This window comes from Mauremys mutica, chromosome 17, assembly GCF_020497125.1.
Source record: "Mauremys mutica isolate MM-2020 ecotype Southern chromosome 17, ASM2049712v1, whole genome shotgun sequence".
Classification (NCBI taxonomy): domain Eukaryota; kingdom Metazoa; phylum Chordata; order Testudines; family Geoemydidae; genus Mauremys; species Mauremys mutica.
The window spans coordinates 16,854,702-16,870,121 of record NC_059088.1 but is presented as its reverse complement, the minus strand read 5'-3'; the positions used below and the strand labels follow the sequence as shown (position 1 = coordinate 16,870,121).

Genomic DNA, 15,420 nt, shown 5'->3' with positions numbered 1-15,420 from the left:
ATAGACAGATTTCATGGGGGTGACCAGATTTCACAGTCCATGACATTTTTCATGGCCCTGAATTTGGTAGATCCTTCCCCAAGAACATGGCGTAACCCCATATACGCAGGCCCTCCCCCCAAGACATATAGCATATGCCCCCCTGCGTACAGCATGAACCTCCATCCAGTATACAGCACCTAGCCCACAGTTCAACTCACCACAGAGGAGAGCGAGCCAGGCCCAGAGCAGTAGCGTTCGGATGGGCCCCATTTCTGCAACAAACAAGAGACAATAAAAAATGGGACCTGGAAAAGAAAGGGCTAGAAATAGACTGACACCCCCCACTCTAACCACTAGACCCCACTCCCCTCCCAGAGCCCAGGATAGAACCCAGGAGTCCTGACCCCCAGCCCCTCCCTGCTCTAACCACTCAATCCCCCTCCCCTCCCAGAGCCATGGATAGAACCCAGGAGTCCTGACCCCCAGCCCCTCCCTGCTCTAACCACTCAATCCCCCTCCCCTCCCAGAGCCATGGATAGAACCCAGGAACCCTGGCACCCAGCCCCCCCCCCCATGCTGTAACCACATGACTGGACTTACCTCGTCAGGGCCATCTGGCTGAAACCTCATCTGGATTGTCAGGCTTTTGTACTATCCGCGTCTGGGGGTCCAGCCAATGGCGCGAGGGACATGCCCACTTGGCACCCTCCAGCAATATTTCATCCCCAGCCCCTTTCAGGGTGGGTGGTGCCTCCTGCTCATTGGCTGCTCAGAGACTCGGTAGGCGGGAACGGTGGGCTGGATCCTTCTGGAGAGCCAGTGGGACCCGCCCAGTGCTGTGCTGAAGTACTGCCAGCTGCCACATGGGGGCAGCCATTAGTGCTGGGTGCAGGATCTATCTATCTATCTATCTATCTATCTATCATTGTGTGGCCATTCTGCCATATCTATCGACTAACATTCATTCTCAGAGTGCCCAATGCCTCATCACCATGAAGACGAAGGTGAGAAGAATGTCATGGTAGGACCCAATGGCCATTCCCCACCAAGAGGGCTCTGGGCAGCTGGGAAATCAGCTCCTGAGTGGGGTGAAAGCCTCATCACTCAGGACATTAAGCGCTAGGACTGTGTAGGACCATGAGGAGCAGCCTGTCGGGAATCATCGTGCCTTGGTTGAGGTTGGTTTGCACTCATCTTTTGGCAAATCTCTTTTGCCACTGGGTGTCAGTGGGACCTAGTGGCAATGACACTGCATTGGGGGGCAGGGCTCCTGGATTCTGTTCCTGGCTTTGCCATTGATGTACTGTGGGACCTTGGGCTGGCCTCTCCCCCTCTTTGTCCCACTTCCTGCCTCCTTTGTCTATCTATATTGTGAGCTTTTGGAGGCAGGGACTGCCTCTCGTGTGTCTGTGCAGCACCTGGTACAACAGGGACCTGATCTCAACTGTGGCAGGGACTGTCTCTTGTTGTGTTTGTGCAGCATCTGGCACAATAGGGCCCTGATCTCAGGTGACAGTTAAATCCTGCTCTGGAGATGTTTCTAACAGTAGCACTGAGAATAGAAGCCAGGAGTCCTGATTCCCAGGTCTCAGTGCTAAGCACTACACCCCACTCTTCTTCCACAGCTAGAGATATAGCCCAGGAGTCCTGACTCCCAGCTCCCCCTGCTCTGACCCTCTAGACCCAACTCCCCTCCCAGATCTGGGAGCAGATATCAGGCTGTTGTCAATATCATGAACCCCTTCTGAAAGCATGGCCCATTATGACATGAATGTGCACTCAGTGCCAGCTGGTTGGAGTGTGGTATGTGGGATATGGTGCTTTGTTTGAATGGCTGTGACCCAGAATGGAGCTACCCAGACTGATTTTATCCATTCAGCATTGGGTCAACTCTACACTATCGCTTCTGCCTTTTCTTCTGATAATTGCTGAGCAAAGGAACAACTGGGACTTAATCATTTTCCAGGACGCAATGCTCCCTGTTTATTAGTGAAAAGTTTGATTGTATAAAAACACAAAACCGAGCCAGAAAATGCTGGTTGAAAGTTTTTTTTTTCCAGGCTGGGGATTTGTGCATCAAAACATTGCAATACAGATAAGAACATAAGAACGGCCATACTGGGTCAGACCAAAGGTCCATCTAGCCCAGTATCCTGTCTACCCACAGTGGCCAATGCCAGGTGCCCCAGCGGGAATGGACAGAACAGGTGAACATCAAGTGATCCATTCCCTGTCACCCATTTGCTTCTGGCAAAAAGAGGCTAGGGACACCTGCCCATTCTGGCTAATAGCCATTGATGGACCTAGCCTCCATGAATTTATCTAGTTCTTTTTTGAACCCTGTTATAGTCTTGGCCTTCACAACATCCTCTGGCAAAGAGTTCCACAGGTTGACTGTGCATTGTGTGAAGAAATACTTCCTTTTGTTTGTTTTAAACCTGCTACCTATTAATTTCATTTGGTGATCCCTAGTTCTTGTGTTGAGACAGTAAATAATATTTCCCTATTTACTTTCTCCACACCAGTCATGATTTTATAGACCTCAATCACATCCCCCTTAGCTGTCTCTTTTCCAAGCTGAAAAGTCCCAGTCTTCTTAATCTCTCCTCATATGGAAGCTGTTCCATACCCCTAATAATTTTTGTTGCCCTTTTCTGAACCTTTTCCAATTCCAATCTATCTTTTTTGAGATGGGGTGACCACATCTGCACACAGTATTCAAGATGTGGGTGTACCATAGATTTATACAGAGGCAGTATGATATTTTCTGTCTTATTATCTATCCCCTTCTTAATTATTCCCAACATTCTGTTTGCTTTTTTGACTGCCGCTGCACATTGAGTGGATTTTTTCAGAGAACCATCCACAATGACTCCAAGATCTCTCTTGAGTGGTAACAGCTAATTTAGACCCCATCATTTTATATGTATAGTTGGGATTATGTTTTCCAATGTGCGTTACTTTGCATTTATCAACATTGAATTTCATCTGCCATTTTGTTGTCCAGTCACCCAATTTTGAGAGATCCTTTTGAAGCTCTTCACAGTCTGCCTGGATCTTAACTATCTTGAGTAATTTTGTATCATCTGCAAATTTTGCCACCTCACTGTTTACCCCTTTTTCCAGATCATTTATGAATATGTTAAATAGGACTGGTCCCAGTACAGACCCCTGGGGTACACCATTATTTATGAATAGTGACCATTCTGAAAACTGACCATTTATTCCCACCCTTTGTTTCCTATCTTTTAACCAGTTCCTGGTCCATGAGAGAACCTTGCCTCTTATCCCATGACAGCTTACTGTGCTTAAGAGCCTTTGGGTGATAGACCTTGTCAAAGGCTTTCTGAAAATCTAAGTACACTATATCCACTGGAGTCCCTTGGTCCATGTGCTTGTTGACCCCCACAAAGAATTATAGTAGATTGGCGAGGCATGATTTCCCTTTACAAAAAACATGTTGACTCTTTCCTAACAAATCATGTTCATCTATGTGTCTGACAATTTTATTTTTTACTATAGTTTCAACCAGTTTGCCTGGTACTGAAGCAGGTAATTGCAAGGATCACCTCTGGAGCCCTTTTTAAAAATCAGTGTCACGTTAGCTATTCTCCAGTCATCTGGTACAGAAGTTGATTTAAATGATAGGTTACAAACTACGGTTAGTAGTTCTGCAATTTCACATTTGAATTCTTTCAGAACTCTTGGGTGATACCATCTGGTCCTGGTGATTTATTACTATTTAGTTTATCAATTTATTCCAAAACCTCCTCTAATGACACCTCAATCTGAGACAGTTCCTCAAATTTGTCACCTAAAAAATGGCTCAGGTTTGGGAATCTCCCTCACATCCTCAGCTGTGAAGACAGATGCAAAGAATTCATTTAGTTTCTGTGCAATGGCCTTATCGTCCTTGAATGCTCCTTTAGCATCTCGATCCCGCAGTGGCCCCACTGGCTGTTTACCAGGCTTCCTGTTTCTGATGTACTTAAAAACGTTTTTGCTTTTACTTTTTGAGTCTTTGGCTAGCTGTTTTTCAAATACTTTTTTGGCCTTCCTAAGATGTATTTACTTATTAATATTTCTATTATAGTATCCCCCAGAAGGTTGCCAACTGAGATCGGGGCCCTATTGTGCCAGGCACTGCACAGAAAACAGTGACTGAAATCAGGGCCCCATTGTGCTGAGCGCTGCCCAGACACCAATGAGAGATAGTCGCTGTGCCCATGAGCTCAAAATCTAAACAGCGATGGCTGACAAAGGATGGATGTCTTGTCTATATTCATGGTTGCATTGTTTTAACTTTAAATCAGATTTAAATCAATTTACTTAAATGGCTACAAAATGTGGTGTGGATGTACTTAATCTAAATTAAACTTACTTTATTATAAGCATCGCTAGTAGCACTACTTTAGTTAATGTTGCCTGGCATGTCCCATTATAACAGCCTATTTTCAGTTGCTTGTAACTTTGCTAAATTTTATCCATTTGGCTGAAATCTTCCATGCTGGGTTTTGTTTTGTTTTTGATTTTGTTTTTAAAGTTTCAGCATAAACAATTTAGCCATTTTCAATGTTAAGGGTGAACACTTTGTTTAGAGTGACCAGACAGCAAATGTGAAAAATCAGGATGGGGTGGGGGCAATAGGAGCCTATATAAGAAAAAGACCCAAAAATCAGGACCGTCCCTATAAAATTGGGACATCTGGTCACCCTGACTTTGTTTTGCCTGTGTTAATTTTTTTTTTTTACAACTGTTGCCTTGAGCAGCTCTAGCACATCAGTGCTTTGGAGCAGAGACTGGAAATTTGGAAGAGGGTGGTCCCCCTGGTGTCAGGGATGTGCCTTTTCCTGGGTTTGTGAAAATCTGCCAGAATTTGGCTAAAAATGAAACTCTCAGTTCTCATGTGCTCAATAGAGCTGGCAGCTAAATTAGCCAATGATTTCATCTGCACTGAGCATGCTCCAGCCTACGGCTCCTACATTGCTTGGTCTGCACATCCCTGCGGAACAGGGAATGCTCCAGCCTAGGGCTGCTGGGTCTCAGCTGGACTTTCCCTGGAATTGCTCCTCCACATGCTGTGGAAGTGGAACAGGCAGCAGTGACGGTGTTTCTCCCATGCCCCGTTGCTGGAGCCGGGTAGCATGGATGAGGGAGTAGCTGGACTTGAATGGAGAGGAGACAACAGCTGGATCTCAGGTGTGGGAGAAGCCTGGGACAAGGAGTCTTGCAGGGGAGACTGGGAGCCAGGGGATGAAGACTGGGACTTGGAAGGTGGCACCTAGAGAGAGAGACTAGGACTGGCTGGACAAGGAGCCTGGGGTGAGGAGAGACTAGCGCTAGGTCTCCCCTTGGCGCGCGGGGGGGGGGGGGGGAGGTGTCAACCTAAGATATGCAACTTCAGCTATGCGAACAGCGTAGCTGAAGTTGGTGTATCTTAAGTCGATTTACCTGGCCGTGAGGACGGCGGCGAGTTGACCGCTGCCGCTCCCCCCCCGCTTCTGCCTCTTGCAGCGGTGGAGTTCTGGAGTCGACGGCAGAGTGATCAGGGATTGATTAGACGCGATAAATTGTTCACCGATAGAACAATCACTACCCGCCGGATCGGCAGGTAGTGTAGACGTACCCTAGGACAAGGAACTGGGGGTGGGGAAGAGACAGGACTGGGGAAGGGACTGGCTGGGTGAGGCAGAAGGGGTCAGAATTGGGGAGAAATGGACAGAAGGGGCTGTGACCACAAGAACACGCTCCTCTCCAAAGCCTAGAATGGAATTGAGGTGCTCTGAGTCTCACCAGTCCTCTGCTGTCAGCCAATGTTTGTGGGGGAGGGATACCTCAGTGGTTTGAGCGTTGGCCTACTAAACCCAGCGTTGTGAGCTCAATCCTTGAGGGAGCCATTTAGGGAATTGGGGTTAAAATCTGTCTGGGGATTGGCCCTGCTTTAAGCAGGTTGGACTAGATGACCTCCTGAGGTCTTTTCCAACCCTGATATTCTATGGAACCTATTGGAAAAGTATGTCTCATCCACCTCTAGTGGCTGGTCTGCACAGAGCAGAACAACCTACTACTGCTATCAGTTACTTCATTAGCACAAGGCTGGCATCTTCTGGAAACAACAGCATATGTGATCTCACAATGTGGATGCCTAAATTAAGGTTGCACAGACAGCATTAACTCTGGCATTTCCTACCTTTGGAGTGCTTGGCTTTGCAACCTTGATCACATTCTTTTAAAACATTTAAGATGTAATATTGATTTTGCTTAACTTGATAAGGGCAAGAGGGGGACTAGCTGGGTCAGGAATAGGATGTGGGGCTTTCTGAGGGAGCCAGTTCCAATCTGTGTCACTGCATCTATTGCATTTGGTACAGCGACACACTATCAGAGCAATTGATTCAGGCTCTCTGCAAACTCAGGCAGCAGCACTGTGTTGGTTACACTTCCATCACATTTTCAAGGCTTTTTTGCAACCATGACAGCTAGAGCATTGTGTAGTTTTGTTTAGAGGGAACTTAGATTGTGGAGCACAATTGAGATTCTTTTCTGTACACCTCTGGCTAGAGCTTTGTGCCCTGGGAAGCAGCAGGGCAGGGGAGGGGCACCTTGGCTTAGACTCTGGGCCAGGACTCAGGAGTTATTTTCCTGGCTCTGCCATGAACTCCCTGGGTGACCTTGAGCAAGTTACTGTCTCACTCTGTGCCTCAGTTTCCCTACCTGACAGTAGGGCCATGGGGAGAAAAAAATCTGTTAATGATTGTGAGGCACTGAGCTGGGATGCTGATGGTGGCCATATAAGTGGTTAGTGAGATAGAGGGACAGTTTCCAAGCTATGACTGAAACTCATCGGTGTGAGCCTGGGGATATTTGCCAATACATTCTGACTACACAGAATCCAGCCACGCGAGGCTAGTAGAGGACATGCTGTGTCTTTCCAAAGACAATAGTTCTGCGGTTCTGTGCAGAATTTGGACAAAGGTAAAGATGTTGAGCATGGTCTCTTCTATGATGTAGTCTAGTGGTTAGAGACAGGGGCAGGGAAATGGGAGCCAGGACTACAGGGTTCTATTCCTAGTTTGGGGAGAGGAGGGGAGTCAGGACTCTTGTATTCAAGGCCTGGCTCTACCACTAACTTTCATCAGGGGCAGGTTGCTTAATTTCTCTGTGCCTCAATTTTCCCATCTGTAAAATGGAGACACCACCACCTCCTTATGTCACAGAAGGGTTATAGGGTAAACCCATTAATTAGATTAATCCACGAGACCAGAGATCTCCAAATTGTGGGGCGTGACCCCTAGGGGGGCATGGAGGAACGTTTGGGGAGGTGCAGCAGGGCCTGGGCCAACCAGGGGGTGGGGATGGAGCGCTACTCAGCCTTGCTCTGCTTCCAGCTCTGCCCTGGCCCTGGGGCAGCCCCCAGCCTCAGCCCCCAACCATGGAGTGGCTGCGGCTCTGCGCCCGGCCCCAGTCCCAGCCCCGCCCCCCAGCTGCTGCCCCACCCTCAGCCCCTTTATCCCTGTCTGTGATCCCCCCTTCCTGGAGCTGCGGCCCTGCTCCCGACCCCGGGAGGCAGGAGCGCATGGACAGGTGTAAGGGGGGCACAATCCTGAAAAGTGTGGGGCTGACTGCATCAGCTCTTTAGAGCAGGGTCTGTCTATTGTGTGTCTGGGCTGGGCTCGGGCTGGGCTCTTGTACCAGCTGGGGGTTATCCACCCTACCACTAACTACACCTAATACAAGAGTTAATAGATTAATAGAACCCAAGGCCAGGAGGGACTGTTGTGCCCACCCACTCTTCTCTCCTGCCTAGCCCAGGCTGAGAACCTCCCCAGGGATCCTGGCCTCCAGCCCAGATCTGATGATCGAGCTAGAGTGCAGCTTTTAGAGAGGTGCCTGATCACCATGGAAAGACTCCGAGGGTCGGAGACTCTTTCCTTTCCCTGGGGCAGTTGTCTGGGAAATCTGCACCTTATTCCCAGTCTCGATGTGTCTGGCTCCATCCCTCAGCCATAGACTTTTGCTCTGCCCTTGTCTGTTGGGTTAATGACCCCTCTGCTCCCTGAAACCTCCTCCCTGGGGAGGTCAGACAGACAGAGATCTAGTCCCCTCTGAGCCTTCTTTGGATTAAACGCACTAGTTCGAGCTCCTTCAGTCCCTGGCTCTTGGGCAGGTTTTCCAGCCCTCGGATCATTCCTGAGGCTCTTCTCTGACCCCTCCCCGATTTCCCGACACTCTGTTTGACGTGCGCCCCCCCCCGAGCTGGGTGCAGGCTCCAGTTGTCTTCCTGATTCGACCCCAACTCCAACTCGCTATCCCCCTGGTGCTGCAGCCCAGGGTCACGCTCACCCTCTTAGCCACAGCGCTGCCTGGGGAGCTCATGGGCAGCTGGCTCCACCAGGACACCTGGGTTCTTCCCAGAGTTGCTGCTTTCCAGGGTACAGCCCCTTCCCCCCCAGCCAGTGAGCCTGACTGACAGTCTGTGTCCCCACCCATGTATGACCTTCCACTGGGCTGTATTTTAACACATGTTGCTCAGATGAGCCTTGCAAGAGGACTGGTGTGAGGGAACTCCAGCATCAATGAGGTTCTGCCTGTGTGTGCTGAGGCTAGAACCTAGGAGTCCTCCCAGCTCCCCCTGCTCTAACCACTAGAACCCACTCCCCTCCCGGAGCTGAGGTTAGAACCCAGGAGTTCTGACTACCAGTCTCCCCACTCTAACCCACTAGATCCCACTGCCCTCCCAGAGCCAAGGATAGAACCCAGGAATCCTAGATCCCAGCCCCCCTCACCCCATCTCTTTGATGATGTGGAATCCAGGGGTGGATGCCCCATGTCAGGATCAAAGCTCTGCCTTCCCAGGGGACCTTGTCTGGCCCCACTAGGTCTGACCCGGACACGGTGCCCCCCGCACCCCTCAGCTCCTTAGCATGTGGCTGTCTCTGTGCATCTCACGGCAAGCACAGGCTGACCCAGCATTGATACCAATCTGACCCGCAGGGAGGGGGTGGGGGGCTTGGGTGCTGGGGAACCATTTGGACCCTGGCCTGTCTTCTGGGAGCTAAGGGACATGGGTTCTGAGGCTTGGGCTGTGGGCAACTGTCCTGCTAGGAACCGGGCAGAATAAATGGACTCAACTCATCACTCATGGCAACCCCTAGTGGGGAAAGGCCCCATTCCTCATTCCCTGCCACCCCAGCCATCCCAGGGGCCTTGCAAAGTCCTTGCAGGCTTGATGGAGATCCCAGGCCAATTGCAGACAGGGCCGGCTCTACTGTTTTTACCCCCAAGCAGCGCGCCGAATTGCTGCCGCGGGCGGCGGGGGCAGTCCATGTGCCGTTAGGGCAGCACACACGTTTCCGCGGCAGCGGCAATTCGGCGGCAGCTTCTATGTTCAGCTGGAAGACAGAAGCTGCGCTGCCGCAGACAGCTGAACATAGAAGCTGCCGCCGAATTGCTGCCGCCGCGGAAACGCGTGTGCTGCCCTAACGGCACACGGACTGCCCCCGCCGCCCGCGGCGGCAATTCGGCGTGCTGCTTGGGGGCAAAAACACACAGACTGCCACCCCTTGCAGATTGCCGCCCCAAGCACCTGCTTGGAATGTTGGTGCCTGGAGCCGGCCCTGGTTGCCGACACCAAAGGGTGTTCACCCCAGTGTCCTGCTTAGTCAGGAACTTTTCAGGAAACATTTTTTCTCTTGGGAAAAGAGCAAACTCAATGAAAAGAAAACTTTTTGGGGACAGGGAGTCTCAGTGCCAGCATGACATTTCTGCACCTAGCAGGTTTGATTGAATTAGCCGGCAGGCTGGGGGAGTAGGATATTTAGCTGGGGAGTGAAGACATGGGTTCAAGCCCCTTCTCTGCCTGGTTTAAGCCTCAAAGCTGTGTCTCCCTTATCCCATGTGAGGAAAGTGCTTGACTAGTCCAGTGGGTCTCAAACTTTTGTACTGGTGACTCCTTTCACATAGCAAACCTGAGTGTGACCCCCCCCCTTATACATTAAAAACACTTTTTTATATATTTAACACCATTATCAATGCTGGGAGCAAAGAGGGGTTTAGGGTGGAGGCTGACAGCTTGTGACTCCCCTGTAATAACCTCAATCTCCCACCCCACTGCCCTTAGAATCATAGAATCATAGAATCTCAGGGTTGGAAGGGACCTCAGGAGGTCATCTAGTCCAACCCCCTGCTCAAAGCAGGACCAAACCCAACTAAATCATCCCAGCCAGGGCTTTGTCAAGCCTGACCTTAAAAACCTCTAAGGAAGGAGATTCCACTACCTCCCTAGGTAACCCATTCCAGTTCTTCACCACCCTACTAGTGAAAAAGTTTTTCCTAATATCCAACCTAAACCTCCCCCTCTGCAACTTGAGACCATTACTCCTTGTTCTATCATCTTCTACCACTGAGAACAGTCTAGATCCATCCTCTTTGGAACCCCCTTTCAGGTAGTTGAAAGCAGCTATCAAATCCCCCCTCATTCTTCTCTTCTGCAGACTAAACAATCCCAGTTCCCTCAGCCTCTCCTCATAAATTATGTGCTCCAGCCCCCTAATCATTTTTGTTGCCCTCCGCTGGACTCTCTCCAATTTATCCACATCCTTCTTGTAGTGTGGGGCCCAAAACTGGACACAGTACTCCAAATGAGGCCTCACCAGTGCTGAGTAGAGGGGGATGATCACATCCCTTGATCTGCTGGAAATGCCCCTACTTATACCTTGGGGTCATGCAAACCCTACCCCAACCCCCAGTTTGAGAACCCCTGCTCTAGTCCATAGGCGAGGGCTCTAACCACCGGGGTATTGGCTATGCTGGGCTGCAGCTTTCTCAATCCCTCTGTGAACATTTTGAACAATCTTGGGGTTTTTTTTGTCCTGGCGAGGAAGAAAAAATAATTTTGAAACCTTGAAACTCTTTGTAAAACGGAATCTGTGTTCTCAGACCAGCCATAGTCCTGGTTAAATTCATATACAGTCCATCTGTGTAAAAACTACCCCTCACGACTGGATTAGATACAGGGTTCCCTTTCTTGTCGCATCCCAAATTATGGCGCAGCTGTTATGCCATAGAGGAGGCTGCATCTGAGCCCTGCATGAGTCCTCCCCATGCACTGCTGCTATGTGGCTGTTCCCCAGCTGCCCCACCCCAGAAGTAGCTGCATTTCAGCACCAAACGAGCCATCCCCATGTGGTGTTGCTGTGTGGCTATTATCTAGCTGCCTTGCCCCACAGATGGCTGCATCTCAGTGCTGGGTGATGAGTCCCTGTGTGGCAAGTCATCCCCAGGCACCACCTCTGTGTGGCTGCTTCCCAGCTGCCCCACCCCCAGGTGGCTGCATCTTAGTGCTGGGTGGGTGCTCCCTGCAGAGTGCTTTAAGAGCCTTCCTTCTGGAACACATTGTTCCAAAGCAGGAGATTGGATCATGCAAAGGGGCAAAGGTCCCTCAGGGGAGGAGGGGGTGTGGGGGATGGTGGTTATGAGTTACCTATTGTTTAAAAGAACAAAAAGATCCTGAGTTAATTCCTTTGCAGCCTCAATTATCATGAGCAAGGGAGCAAGAGAACCTGAGAGGACACAAATGTTCCCCCCACCCCCCGCCAGCGACCAGATAACAATAGGCGCCGACACCACCCAACCCAGTCCTTGGGACCCAGCGACACCACAACCCGGATGTCCCTGCAGACACCAGCTGGGAGACGTTGGGAGAGAATGGTGAATTGTCTACAGGCCAAAAAAATTACAGAGTCTGGGTTCTAGCACATGTCTGGGAGGGGAGTGAGATCTAGTGGTTAGAGCAGGGGGGCTGGGACTCCTGGGTTCTATCCATGGGTCTGGTGGTTCTAGGGGGGGCTAGGAGCTATGACTCCCAGGTTCTAGCCCTGGAAGGGGAGTGGGGTATGGTAGTTAAAGCAGGTGGGGCTGGGAGTCAGAACGCCTAGATTTTGGTGATAGTTGTACCACTGTCTCCCTCGCAGGCCTTTTGCAATTCACTTCCCTTCTCCACGCCTCTGTTTCCCAGGCTATAAAATCACTTCTCTCCTTCACAGGGGAGCACTGATAATTGAGTTCTTACCATGTCTAAGGGGCTGAATAGGAAGCATGCTGCCCTTGAGAAGCAGCCCTGTCTGGGGCAGAGCACTGCACCCAGCACAATGTAACAAGGGTGGGGGGTGGACAAAAATTGGCCAAGGACAGTTGGGAAGCGCTGTGTTCAGGAAATAGATTGCTTCAGAGCAGCGATTAACTAGGATTCTACCCCTCCACCCCCACTATCCTACTTGGGGCACAGTCTATACTCCTTGGACAGGTCCAGTATTCTCAGGGATCAGTGTATTTGAAGACCAGCAGGTGCAATGGTGGATTAAGGCATAGGCATTATAGCCTCCAGTCTGGGGTGCCAGCTCCTGGAGTCATGAGAGTCCAGCAGGCTCCCAGGTACATTGAAAAAATCTAGAGACTCTTGTCCACGTGGTTGACCCAAAAAAATGACGGATTCCTGCCTGAGTGTGCGCCCATTGTCGAGAGAGTGGGGAGCTGCCCCATGTGTGACCAATGCAGTGATGCTGCTGCCTCTGCGGACAGCCTGAGCCCATCACTCAGAGAGGGGGGAACTGCCCTGATGTGACTGATGCAGCAACGCTGTCTAAGCATGAGCTCATCGTTTTGAGGGGCAAGAGATCCCCTGTGCATCACAAAGGGGTGTCAGTCTCCCACCCCACTGCCCTTGGGGTCATGCCAGCCCTACCCCAGCAGGGAGTTGGGGGGGGGGGCACAAAGGGGGTGGCCCAGCCTCCCACCTAAGCACAAACATCCCAGTTGCAGGAGGACAGCAGTCCCTTGCTCTTACTTTGGAGGGGAAGAAGGTGACCACATGCTGCTGGGGGGAGGCATGGCACTGGGGGTGGGACTGCAGGGGTCCCCAATTGTCTTAACCCTGCCCTGGCTAGCTACCAGCCCCATAGGATAGGGGGAACTGAGACTCCATAGCACAGAACCACCCCTGTTGAGCTACAGGAGTCAGATCTTTAAGGTGCAGCACTATGAGGTTGTTACCTTGTATGTGCTCCAGTGAAGTAGGGGATGGGGACGGGGACACACACACACACACACACACACGGATTCCAACGCCCCTCCAGGATGGCACCCACAGTTTGATTTCCATATAAGGAGGAACTCTGGGAAAGGGAGAAGGTCCCGGGATATGAACCTGGGTCCACCCTCATCAGCTACTGCCATAGGAGTGTATCCACCCAGGGAAACTGAGCCAGGCAAGCAGCAGCAGCTTGGGTAAAAGGTCACACACTGAACTCAAAACAGAACCCAGCAGTCATAATGCTCAGCTCCACCACTAGACCCCACTCTCCTCCCAGAGCTCAGGAGAGAAGCCAGGCTCCCAGCTCCCCACCCCCAACCAGAGCTGGGGAGAGAACCCAGGCGTCCTGGCTCCCAGCCCCCCACTCTAACTACTAGACCCCACCCCCCAAAGCTGGGGAGAGAACCCAGGAGTCCTGGCTCCCAGGCCCCCCCCGGCACTGGGCCCCGCTCCGTCCGCACCAGAGCCGGAGCTGGGCGCAGTACGTAGCTGTGGTGTGTGTGAGCGCTGCCCCATGCAGGACGGACCATGGCCCCGCCCTGGGCTCCCGGAGCGAGCAGTTCCAGGAGCGCCCAGCAGAGGGAGCCCGCCCGCCGGGCACCGCGGGCTCGAGGACCCGGGCGGGGTTCGGCGGACGCGCCAAGCTCGCTGCGCCGGGCACGGGCCGCGGGGCGGGACTCGGGAGCGGCCCCGCGAGACGCGCCGCGGAGAGCCCGTGGCTGCGCGCTGGGGGGCGGGGGGAGCTGTAAGGCTCTGAGTGGGCACCCCAACATCTGCGCCGTGAAACCAGTGTTGTCTGATCCCCCCTCCCGAGACCGACCCCCTGTGTCTGATCCCCCCGAGACCGACCCACGCGTGTCTGACCCCCCCCGGATCTCAGCCCCCTGAGACTGAGACAGCCCCCCTAGTGTCTGACTGGTCCCCTCGAGTGTGACCCCCCCACAACTGACCCCCCAGCGTCTGACTGACTGACTGACCCCCCCAAGACTGATCCCCAGGAGACTGAGCCTGCCCTGTCTTAACCGCAACTGACTGAACCCCCTGAGACTGACCCCCCCAAGTGTGACTGGACCCCCCCCCAGTGTCTGACACCCAAGACTGATCCTCCCAGTGTCTGACCCCCTGAGTCTCAGCTCCCCCAAAGACTGATCCCCCAAGACTGACTGACCCCCCCCCCCAAGTGTGACCCGTCCCAGACGGACCCCTCTGAGACTGACTGACTGACCCCCCCACGTCTGACCCCGAGACTGACCGCCTGGGGTCAGACTGACCCCCCAAGTCTGGCCTCCCCATGTCTGACCCCCTTGAGTGTGATCACCCCTGTGTCTGTCCCCCTGAGACTGACTGGCCCCCCCATGTCTGATGCCCTGAGACTGAACCCCCCCATGTCTGACACCCCTAAGAGAAGTTGGTCAGATAATAGACAGACAAGGTGGGTGAGGGGATCTCTTTTACGACACACCTGTTCCTACAGCTCTCGCAGATACGCCACCCCAGCCTGGAAGCAGGACCTTGGGGGCGACCCCTTTAGTTTGCCGCCATACAGTCTGTGGCCTACATGACTCTGAGATGGGATCTATGGGGGCCAGTTCACTCCATCTCTCTAGATGGCTTCCTGCCACGAACCCAGTATCATAGAAGATTAGGGTTGGAAGAGACCTCAGGAGGTATCTAGTCCAACCCCTTCCTCAAAGCAGGACCAACATCAACTGAAAATCATCCCAGCCAAGGCTTTGTCAAGCTGGGCCTTAAAAACCTCTAAGGAAGGGAACCCCTTCCAGTGCTTCACCACCCTCCTAGTGAAATACTGTTTCCTAATATCCAACCTAGACCTCCCCCACTGCAACATGAGACCATTGATGATTGTTGTCATCTGCCACCACTGAGAACATCATAGATATACCTATCTCATAGAACTAGAAGGGACCCCAAAAGGTCATGGAGTCCAGCCCCCTGCCTTCACTAGCAGGGCCATGTACTGATTTTTGCCCCTGATCTCTAAGCAGCCCCCTCAAGGATTGAACTCACAACCATGGGTTTAGCAGGCTAATGCTTAAACCACTGAGCTATCCCTCTGAAGTCCAAACTCTTTGGAGCCCCCTTTCAGGTAGTTGAAGGCTGCTATCAAATCCCCCCCCCCCCCACTCTTCTCTTTTGCAGACTAAATAACTCCAGTTCCCTCAGCCTCTCCTTGTAAATCATGTACCTCAAGCCCCTAATCATTTCTGTTGCCCTCCACTGGACTGTCTCCAATTTGTCCACATACTTTCTGTAGCGAGGGGCCCAAAACTGGACGCAGTACTCCAGATGTGGCCTCACCAGTGCCACATAGGGGAATAATCACTTCC

General features: G+C 52.0%; 1 protein-coding gene across 1 annotated transcript in view; it reads right to left on the bottom strand.

The window, feature by feature from the left end:
* Positions 1-252, bottom strand: part of LOC123351484 (IgGFc-binding protein-like) — a 38,467-nt gene extending 38,215 nt beyond the window's left edge. The window contains exon 1 of the mRNA XM_044990870.1: positions 201-252. Coding sequence (XP_044846805.1) covers positions 201-252 — 52 coding nt within the window. The remainder of the gene's footprint in view (positions 1-200) is intronic.
* Between the last annotated feature and the right edge of the window lie 15,168 nt (positions 253-15,420).